Genomic DNA, 11,512 nt, shown 5'->3' with positions numbered 1-11,512 from the left:
ATTGACCTATCCATTAGAAAAATAAGAGCTGCACATAAGTTTTCGAAGTCTTCTCCAAGTAGATTTGCAAGTTTTAAGAGGTGTGTCAAAGAAGTAAATGTATCCACTAAGGCCATGTTAATACTTGATGTACCAACTAGGTAAAACTCTACTTATTCGATGTTAGATGTTGCTAAAAAATATGAGCATGCATTTTATCGCTATGAGTATGTTGAGGTTGCATATGTGTTAAATCTCATATCTAGTGAAGGGGAACGATGTCCCAAAGAGATTGATTGGCAACATGGTCATGTTTTTATTAGCTTTTTGAATGCAAATCTTTCTTTTCCTGGGTCATTGCATGTTACTCTTAAAACTTTTTTAAGAAGCTAGTTAGTATTAAAAAATCACTAAATAAGTGGAGGCATAGTGATGACTTAGTGATACAAAGGATGACAACAAATATGCACTTAAAGTTTAACAAATATTGCGAAAGTGCTGGAATTAACTACCTTTTGCTTGTTGTTGTTTTTCTTTATCCTTGTTATAAATGTGAGTACATTCAATTTTTTTTAATCGTTTGTATGGTGTTGAGAAGAGCATTAACATGATGAAAAAATTAAAATACCTCATTCACAAACTGATTAAACAATATGTACTAGAACATCCCATTTCTCATTCTAGTAGTAATTTAGCCAATTCTAGTACATTGGCTTCAATCATGGTCTCACAACATAATGATGACAAAGGTGATAAGGATGGTGATTGGGATGATGAATTTAGAATGAAAATGAAGAAAAAACAGAGTGAGGTGCAAAAAAAAATGAATTAGATAGCTATTCGGAGGATGATGTTAAAGATGATCATGCTGAGGTTGACATTTTGAATTGGTGGAAATTGAAATCATCCATATATTATATTGTTTCCTGTATGGCTAGAGAAATATTGATTATTTTTGTATCTACTGTATCATCTGAGTCTGCATTTAGTACATGAGGTAGAATTCTAGATTCATTTTGTAGTTCCTTGAGTCCTACTACTGTTGAAGCTCTCATTTGTGCCCAAAATTGGCTTAGATCTACTAAGCAAAATGTTAATGACTTGCAAGTTGAAATAAATGAAGCGAAAAAGATTGAATCAGGTGTGTAATCTTTTATTTCATTTTTTTATATTTATATAAAATATCAATTAATTTTTGTGTTAACAAGGTTTTGCTTAAATTTTAAGAGTTGTTTGATTTAAATTTAAATACTACGAGTATTGAGACTCGAAATGTTGGAACTACTAGTGTTGAAACTTCTTAAAGTATTACTTTCAGGTAAATTATTATTTGTTTCACCTCTTTTCATATTTTTTTTATCATGTCTATAATATTAACGAATCATATTTTGTTCATTTGTTTTAACAAATCTGGTTGCAACAAATGTGGTTGTAGCAAATTTGGTTGCAAGAAATTAATTTGTAGGAAATAATTGTATTTCATACTATTATAGTAAATGTTGTTGAAGAATATTGTGTTTTAATTTGTATTTGTCTATTTTAGAATATTATGTTGATGGTATTAAATGAATCAATTTTATTGCTTTCAGACATTTGATAATATTTTATTAATTGTATTGGATATTTGAAAAAATCATAATATAAAATAATAGTTCTAAGAAAAAAAGACCAAATTAAAATGGATAATCCATTAGCTCGAACCAAACCAAACTATTCATGAATGGGCAGGGTTAAAAAAATTGTGAAAATCGAACCAAACCGAACCGATCAAATTTGATTGAGTTGGGTCTTAAATTTAATCAAAATCGATGCGAACCGGTACGCGGACACCCCTATCCGCAGGCATAAATCCTTTGAAAGGTTCTAATCATCTTAGTTAATAGGCCAATTATGTTATAAAATAATCAATATCACTATTTATAACACTAAAATTTCTAATGCATATTTAATGCACATGTAAATTTACATAATAAATTGTGACAATTAATTTTGATCTAATAATTAATTTGTTTGCATATATAAATTTTTATGAAACCTATGATTTTGATTTAAAAAATACATTGTTAGATTAAAATTAATTGTAATAAGGCCAAAAACTTATTACTGCAATCTGTAAGAACATACAGATTGTCAATTTGTATACGGATTATGAATCTATAAGTCTCTTACGAATCTGTAAACTTACTCTTACGGATTACGAATTCATATGTTTAATAGCAGAGGTATTTTTGGAATTTACAATAATTAGTTGAGTGCACAAGAAAAATGTTGGGTGCATGAAGCAATTGCCAAAAACTATCGACCTTATTATTCCCTTTCAGTCCAGTTAATGAGTGTTAGTAATCAGGATCACACGCGGACATATTTTAGTACAAAAAATGATTTTTTTAGAGACTATAAACAAGCATTTTCCTATTTGCAGGATTAAAATATATTTTAAGTGAATCCTAGCTATCCTTTTTGTGGTAACAAATGTCTTTCTAAGAAAAATAATTTATCCATTTTTTCGAGTTGAGTTTTATGTGTTTGCTTTTGATTTATCCTATTTAAATTAACTTATATAAATTTGGGTAAATGATGTATACCTCCATCCTGTTGCACAGTACTGGTTTTGTGCTGAATTTAAGTTCATTCTAATAAAATTTTAACTTATAAGAAAATAATGAGTCTTACAAATAATAAATAAATTTAAGTAATACTTTGACTCGTTGATCCAATTTATTTGTCAACAAGTTTGTTTGAATTAAGTATTATAACTTTTTTTTATAAAAAAATATCCATCCCATTCTAATTCCAATCATGTGTTTAACTCAACCCAACCCATCAACACTTTTACATAAACTAATTAAGTAGCTCACATTAGAACTTCTAGATTTTAGGATAGTAACTAAGTTTTTGATTGTATTTTCACTTTTATTTAATCTCTTATTACAAATGAAATGATATAAAATGATTCTTAAAAAAATAGTTTCAATTAAGGTTAAAATATATTCAGGCTAATTCTTTTGTAAATTCATAAATTTATTATATATATGAAATTATGCTTATCATTTTTTTTATAGAAAAACAAAACCTGGAAATTAAAATTAAGGGTGTCTTTTGGATTAACTTTTTTTTTTTTACAGAATAGATTAACTTATTAAAAAAAGTAATAATTTGTCAAAAATTAAAATAACCCTACACCCTAACTTGCCGAATTCCAATTCTTGAACTCTAAATTTACTTGAACTCATTTTATTTCATTCAGACGAGGTGGAACTCTCAAAGCCAAGAAGTAATTAGCGGAATAAGGTTATCAAAAAGAGTTAACTCAACTAACAAAATGAATTGATGGGTTTCCAATTGTTCCGTTGATCAGCATCCAAGTAAAATTGTACACCACAAAATTATCACATTTTCTTATCAACCAACCATACACTTCCTACCTTATCCTTTGGTTCCTGTGGATCCAAATACAAAGTCCCTAGCTTCCACACCACTGTAACCTCTACTCCAAGAACAACACCACAGGATCTAGAAAAGCCATTCCATCTTCACCACCAAAAAGGTTAATTTACTCATAACATAACTCTCACCAGCACTATCATTATCACACACTTGTCTCACTTTTTCTGTTTAGAAATTTTTCAAACAATCTTCAGTAACATCAAGTGTGTCTGAGTCTAACTAACTAATCCTTCATTTTGATGATGTTATCTCATTTCAGAAAATAATGGCAATGGCCAGTGCAACAACTCCAGCCACAATCACTGTTGTGGCCATCTCCAGTGTTGCCAGCACAAAAAGAAGGGAGAGGAATGTGCACTTCATCAGAGGTTTGAATTCCTTTGGAGGGTTGAAGGCTCAGAACAGTGTGACATCACTAGGTCTTCCTGTGTGCACTGAACAGTGTTTTGCAAAGGTGGTGAGCTCATTGAAATATCAATCATCATCTAAGGGCAGAGGTGGAGGTGCTGCCTCTTCAACATGCAATGCTGCTGGTGAGATTTTCCAGATTGCAGCCATCATGAATGGTCTTGTGCTTGTTGGGGTAGCAATTGGATTTGTCCTTCTTCGAGTTGAAGCGTTTGTGGAAGAGTCTGAGTGAGAATTGCATAAACTTTTAATCAGTTTTCATATATATGTATTTTTATAAAGAAAAAAAAGGGGGAAAAGTTGTATCTTTCTTTAATTCTTGATATGATGTAGAACTACATTATTTTTGGGGTATCTGAATAGTACCATGTGAATTTTAATTTGGAGAGAAAAATTGCACACAAAGTGATCTGGCTTGTGACATGAAAACTTGGTGGGATCTATGTTTAATATGGACTTGGGTATTGGCATAAAAAAGAACATAACACCCCTTTTGGAAGATTAGAAACATGGTTTTAAATTTTGGTCGTGGTTGCGATTTCATCACATTTCTTGAAATTGTGGAAAATTGTAGACAAATGTAGCCGATGCAGCAACAATTGTGGTTATATATTCTATTTCAACAAACCCGTACAATACTTGGAACATAAAATTTTGATTGCAAGCCACATGAATACAATTGTTTGTGCCAAACATTTAGTTCGAGTGATAGGAATTGACTGACAATTCGAAAACAGTGGCATGTACAAGCATAAAACACAAAATATCGTAAACGTTAATATACACAAAAAATTGAGTGATAAAAATTTGATAATACAGAAACCAAACATAAATCCTGATAGTATCAGGCGGCTTCAATAAAAATAATATGTCAATATACAGTAAACAAAATCTTAGATGTTTAGGATAATAAATATTACACTCAATTTAACATATCAAATATTCAATTAGAAAGAGTTCATCAATTAAAAATTTATAAATCAAAAGGCACTGATGACCTAATTTTACTACTCTGGAGTTAAAAATTTATTTATATAATGAGAAAAATGATAGAACTAATTTTATTTATTTATTTATATTTAAATAAAATACAAAAAGGCACTGGTGTTACACTCCTAGGTCTATTCATCTTTATAACTTACTAATTATTTTCCCCATTAAAGGGGGTCAAATCCAAGCAAGTGAAGTTTTCGGATAGCATTCTCGAAAGTTGATCAACTGAGCCTTTCATGATTAACAGTAATTTTCTGTCGTATGTCCTTTATTATAACAATTCCTATGTTTCGGAAGCTTGCATTGCATTTCCTCCCTTAACCTAAAAGAACTGAGCCAATTCATATTAACAAGTTCTGCTCTAACAAAAAAGAAAAACTAAAGCAACATATTGTGATCATTCATTCAGTTGTAAGATGACTCATTCCTTAAGCAGAGCCAGAGGTGCCAGGCTTCATGGACAATATATCTGCCGCTGATTCTGGTCCACGCACTTCCTGTCGCCCCACCAAAATCACATTCAAATTAGTACTAATTATTCTTGCTTAGAAAAGAAACCACAGTAAATAATAAGACCACCAACAACATTTCAGCATCATTCATCAAGTCAAGGTTCATAATTAATTAACCATCTTCAAAGGCTGGTGAATAAATAACCTATTATCCAAGAAACTACCTGAACTGGGCATCATACATAAAAATTCAGCCGTGTCATTTGAAAGAGCTGGACTCATAATGCAATTCTTACTTTCAGTTTTCTATTCGTTCTCTTAATTAATAAATTACTGTAATTGAAGTTGTTTAAAAATTATCCTCAAAATGCAAGTAGGCACACTAGCTAGAATATGATTAATCAAAGTTTGAACTAAACTAAGGGGTTTCTGTCAAAAAATAGGAAAAACTGAAAAGTTAAGGGCATTTTTTAAAATAAAAATCCAAATGTATTAAAGCCATTGGAGGAAATTATTAAGAGAAATTCATAGTAAATAATATTTCAGAGAAATTGATTTCTGACAAAGAGTAATGGTGTCATGTAGTTTAATCTCATCTAGTGGGATAAAACTATTATTGTTTTTATAAAATTGAAAGTAGAAAATAGCAAGTGCAAGATAGCGAGTTTAATTATAGCATGGAGTGGTAATAGCTTTCTTAACCAAATTGCAAACTTTTATAAAGGTGAGAACCATGTGAGTAAGATAAAAACACACAAGAGTACAAGATATTGTGGTTTCTCTCTTAGCCCATTGACGGACATCTTTTAAGTGATATTAGAGATGATGGTTGCTGCTTAGGTTTGTGCAAAAACTATATATTATTCTAAGTGAAAAGTACTAAAAATATTCATTCCCTTAAATTGAGTTAGGATGTAGTGATATGTTAGGCCAATCTCATTGGCTTTTGGATATTCCAACTACACAAAGGCCATACTACCATTTAGCAAGAACCTAAGCACTTCAATTGAATGATTCAACAAATAGGTGATGGAGTTCAAATGATGGACCTCTATGGCTTCGTTTTCATTGCTAGTTTCCGGACACTCCACAGCATTAGCATGAATCTTGCCACGCATCAGTTGAAGAATGATAGTTTCTTCCAAATTACTTTTATATTGTTTGCGTAGATCTTCAATTTCTAGCTGCCAAGAAACAAAAGGTGAAAATATCATATGAAATACAATCTTTAAGAAACACAACTATATATAAAGGTTTTCACCATCTGTCAGTTATTTCCAGAAAGAAACCAAACCAAATTCACAAGAGATCTAATAGAAGTCAGTGAGAAGCAGAAGTAAACATTTTCTACTTCAGTATCAAAGAGATGAATTTGGCTTTTACGCAAGCCATGTTCGTGTGTTACAGAACAAGGTATATATAGGTTGTTTTAAGAATATACTATTTATCACAATGAATTTATTAGCTTACTTTTTCAGAAAAAATATACCTTGCATTTATGTTAACAAATTTTCATTGCTACAGTTAGAAGTATAAGCATATCCTATGAGACTAATTATGAATGAAGGCAACTTTTTAGGTGTCCTTTTGATCAATTATGTGCTCTAAAACACATAAAAGTAGCAACATTATAACAGAAGCAGAGCAATCAGAATACAACTGTTTTCTATATACATGCCCTTAAAGCAATGTGTCACATATATATCTACACTACAATATGTCCATAAAATACAATGGTACGACTTAGAAATAGTTTTTTGATAAGTGGGTGGTTGTATAATTAGATAATAGTCTATGAATCTTGTGTAGTCATGTGGTTCTTTTTTGTAATTTTGTCACTCCAGTTTGAAAGGGTGTTCATGATTCCTTTCCTATAACCAAGTAAACGCTATTGCATGATAAAATGTTAAGTGGGAAATAACACGAGGGTGGGTAAGCGGATTGATCTGCCCCGTGTAAGGCCCACCTGCATAAGCCTACATTAACAGCAGACTGGACCAGCCTATCCCGCATTTTTACATGGACCAAATAAATTGGTCTGTCTCCGCCCTACGGACCTCGCGGGTCAAACAGATCTAGTTTTAAACGAATTTCAATTTCAATAAAAATACAATACAATCAAATTAAGTTCAATACAAATGTAAATAAAAGCTTAACAATTAGTCAATTACATCAATAAAATAAATAATGTCTTAACAAAAAAAAATTCAAGCAATAAATCTAAAATATGAAACTTAAACATCTCCAATAACAAATGATTCCATATTTAAAGCAATAAAATCCTAATACGGGTAACCCACAGACCCCGCAGGCCAAACCCGCATGGTCCACGGATTAAGCGGGGCGGGTCCAAAAATATGACATAACCATGGATCGTTTAAAAAAATTGGTTCATTACTCACGCGGACTGTAGGCCCCGCAGGCCAGTCTATGGACTTGGGTCCGTTTACCCACCCCTACGTGTAAACTAAAACAATCATTGCATGTTATTCATCACATGTATATGCTCAGACTCAGAAATATATCAAAGGGTGTACCACAAATAAATTAACAATCTTTATAAAGAACCAACTAAACTAATTATAATTTTGTTCTAAATCTTCAAGTGGGTTCAGGATATTACTTACATCTAAGAAATAAACCTCTATCACCTTCCATAATTCCAAAGCATATTCACATCTTGCAATTCCGTGAAGAATCTTTGTAGACAAGGATGCAAGAAGCCACCTATAAAGAACCTGATCCTGCTCCTTCCAGCTTTTGTATTCTTCACTGGACTTGGGTGGCCTTCCTCCCAAATCTTTCATTGTCATGAACTTTTCAAGGTTGCGTTCTTTGATTTTTCCTAAGACTTCAGCCTTCCATGCTGGGAAATTGTCATCATCCAGTTTGATTGAGATTGGATCCATTGTAGCAGATTGAGAAGAAGAAGAAGAAGGTGTGGGAATGAGAGTGAAGAGATTCAATGAACTACTGAAATTGATCGTTACTCATAGTAATGCAAATAGAGAAGAGTTATTTATAACTACTCCTAACTGATAACTACACTTCTAACTAACTAATGAATTTCTAAAGGAATATAACTACTCCTAACTCATAACTGACTTAATAACCCTTCTAGTCTACACTTTGTTGTTTGAGTTATTTAATTATGCTTTGATCATTGCAAAGTGCAGTAATGTGTCTTTGTATGTAGTGTAGTTTTTCTGTCTGAGCCAGCTTTTTGGTCAACTTTGGGTGGATAATTAGATCCATTCATCCAGCTTATACGTTTATATATATATATATATATATATATATATATATATATATATATATATATATATATATATAAAGGGAAATGCTAATATTCACCCTAATTGATGTATATTAGCATTCAACACAAAAAATTTGGACTAAATATTCATTTATTCTTTTGTTTTCAAAATTTAATTTAAGAATATTATCATTTAATTTAAAAATAAAATATTATTTTTCACTCTCATCTTTTTTTCATGTTTCTCTCCTATAAATATGAATTTTTATTTATTTTTTAAGTTAAATGATTAAATAAGATAATATTCTTAAATTAAATTTTGAAAAACAATCTTTTAGTCTAATTTTTTTGTGTTGAATACTAATGCACACGTGGATATTAACATTTTTCATTAAAAAATTATATATATACTTTAAAAATATTAATTTAAAATTAAAATAAAATTCAAATAATAAAAAAGTTACCTAATTAAGGTAACTTAAATTTGATTCGGTACATTAAGTTTGAAAATATAAGATGGGATATCTGATTTAAGGTTGTTGCTATAAACACCTACCCATTTACTAAAAATGTAATAATCAAATAATAAATATTATTCGCTTCAGTTTTGTATAAAAATAGCTATACGTAAAAGTATATGTTACAAATTTTATCCTATGATAAAGTTAACAATATTTTTTAATTTTAAATTATGTTTTCTAAAATAACTCTTTGTTAATAATAAAAAAATTAATTATATTTTAGATCATTTTAATATCACATTGAAGTAATATAATGAATACCTTTAAGATTTAATGGTTATATGTACTAAAATATTATTGAATCATATTAAACAAGATTAATAGAAAACTGTTATATATACATGAATAAGTTTTAAGATTGAATTTTATGTAAAATAAATAAATAAATAAATATGAACTCTAAATTAACTTATTTGTGAAATATAATTTTCAATTAAGTTCATCTAATTAAATGTATTAATCCTAATTATATTATTTGATACTATTTTAAATTATAATTTCCACATTAATAATAAATTAAATAATATTTAACTATGCTTAGTTTTATTTTTAAAAAAAAAATATGGTACATTAAAGTATATATTTCACAAAACAACTGAAAATATTTATAATATTATATACTGTACAATAATATATATTAAAATTATCTAAGACATTATTATTATTCTATATAAAAAATAATAGACATTATTATTATTATTATTATTATTATTATTATTATTATTATTATAGTATAATATATTATTTGATTCTTTCTTTTTTCACTCGATTCTTTATAAAAATTTATTATTATTTAAAGCTTTTAATAATGAAATTATTTTTGAAATTAATAATATTTATAATCATTGATTATAGTTAAATTTGTATTATTATTTTCACGTTCATTATTAAATTGATGGTTTTATTTTCTATATAAACTCTACTTCAAAAGATTGTAAATATCCATCCAATTTCTTTTCCATTTGTTTTCTATCTTCTTCTTCTTTCTTATATTATTATAATATCATTCCTTTCATTCTTTATTTTTATTTTTATTTTTAGGTATGAAAAATGATACTTTAATATGTTATTGATCGTTGTCAAAATTGAGAATTTAACTATTTTAAATTGGTAATGTATAAGGTGGATCTATATTCATAATTGATAAAAAAATTCATCTGTTTAAATTTTTATTTTCAATGTTATTTATATTTATATTTTTATTTTAAGTCTAACTGTTTCTTTGAATAATTTTTGTGATATTGAATAAACATTTGAATTAATATCATATTTTTATTAAAAAATTCTTATATGAATCATTTATCCAATACATTATGTGAGAAATGACATTTAAAAATTGGAGATCATATTTTATCGGGTCAATTAAATATCATTAATTTGAAATAGCAAACGTATGTAATAATATAATTATTATTACAAAGAAACAATAGAATGTAATAGTTAATAACATATTAAAGATTAATAATAAATACAAATAATTGATGACATCTTTAATAAGTTAATAAATATGTAAACAATAATATTTAAATTTTGAAACATACAATTTTTTTATAAATAACTTTTGAAAATTAGTAAGCAATGAAAATAAAACTAAAACTAATGGAAAATAAATAATAAAAATTATTATTATTATTATTAAATTGAGATTATTCAATTTATATTATGTCATAATGAGGTTAATTAATTCAAACTTTAAAACTAATATATTCAAAATAAATAAAATTATAGTTTTAAAAATAATTAATGACTATATCTATTTAATAAAATTCATATTATTTTAACGAATTTTAAAAATATTTAAATTTTTGTCATAAATGTACACTCAAATTTAAATAAATATTGTTAATTATATACATATTATTTATTATTCTTTAACTTTTATGTTTCATATTGGTATTGTATTAATATTATTACTTTGAGAAAAAATAAATTATAGTAAAATTCAATATATTTAATAAGTTTAAAGAAAACATGTCTTCATTACAAATATAATATTTAATATTATTTTTAAATTTTAATATTTATCTATTTGTTTCACTACTAAAAATATTTAAAATGTATAATTTTTTTTACGTAGATTTATTTTTCAAAAGATATTGCATCTTTATTATTAATTGAATAAACAAAAAATTACAATAAATTTTAATATACTTAATTTTTAAGATAAAATTAACTCAATTAAAAATATAATTAATCAACTTTATCATTGATAATATAATCATGTTTGACATAGTATAAAATAGTTAAAAATTATCGTTTTTATTTATATAAATAAATAAACATAAAATGATATATATATATATATATATATATATATATATATATATATATATATATATATAATTTTAAAAAAAAAACCGTGTTCAAAGTCCAGTGTTATTTAATTTGAAATCTTTCTTTTAACGTTACAAGTCATGCACACATGCTATGCTAGATTGGGTATAAGTGCTTATAAA

General features: G+C 27.4%; 1 protein-coding gene across 1 annotated transcript; it reads left to right on the top strand.

Moving 5' to 3' along the window:
- The first annotated feature begins 3,224 nt into the window (after window positions 1–3,224).
- LOC114419198 lies at window positions 3,225–4,263 on the top strand. The gene is made up of 2 exons (XM_028384846.1): window positions 3,225–3,526; window positions 3,686–4,263. Exon 2 carries the CDS (start codon window positions 3,692–3,694, stop codon window positions 4,064–4,066), a length of 375 nt encoding a protein of 124 aa, XP_028240647.1. The 5' UTR covers window positions 3,225–3,526; window positions 3,686–3,691; the 3' UTR covers window positions 4,067–4,263.
- Window positions 4,264–11,512: the final 7,249 nt, after the last annotated feature.

This window comes from Glycine soja, chromosome 7, assembly GCF_004193775.1.
Source record: "Glycine soja cultivar W05 chromosome 7, ASM419377v2, whole genome shotgun sequence".
Classification (NCBI taxonomy): domain Eukaryota; kingdom Viridiplantae; phylum Streptophyta; class Magnoliopsida; order Fabales; family Fabaceae; genus Glycine; species Glycine soja.
This window is presented reverse-complemented; position numbering and strand designations above follow the sequence as displayed.

Bases quoted from the DNA above. Each gene is read 5' to 3' on its own strand.
- LOC114419198 (XM_028384846.1), top strand. From the start codon at position 3,692: ATGGCAATGGCCAGTGCAACAACTCCAGCCACAATCACTGTTGTGGCC.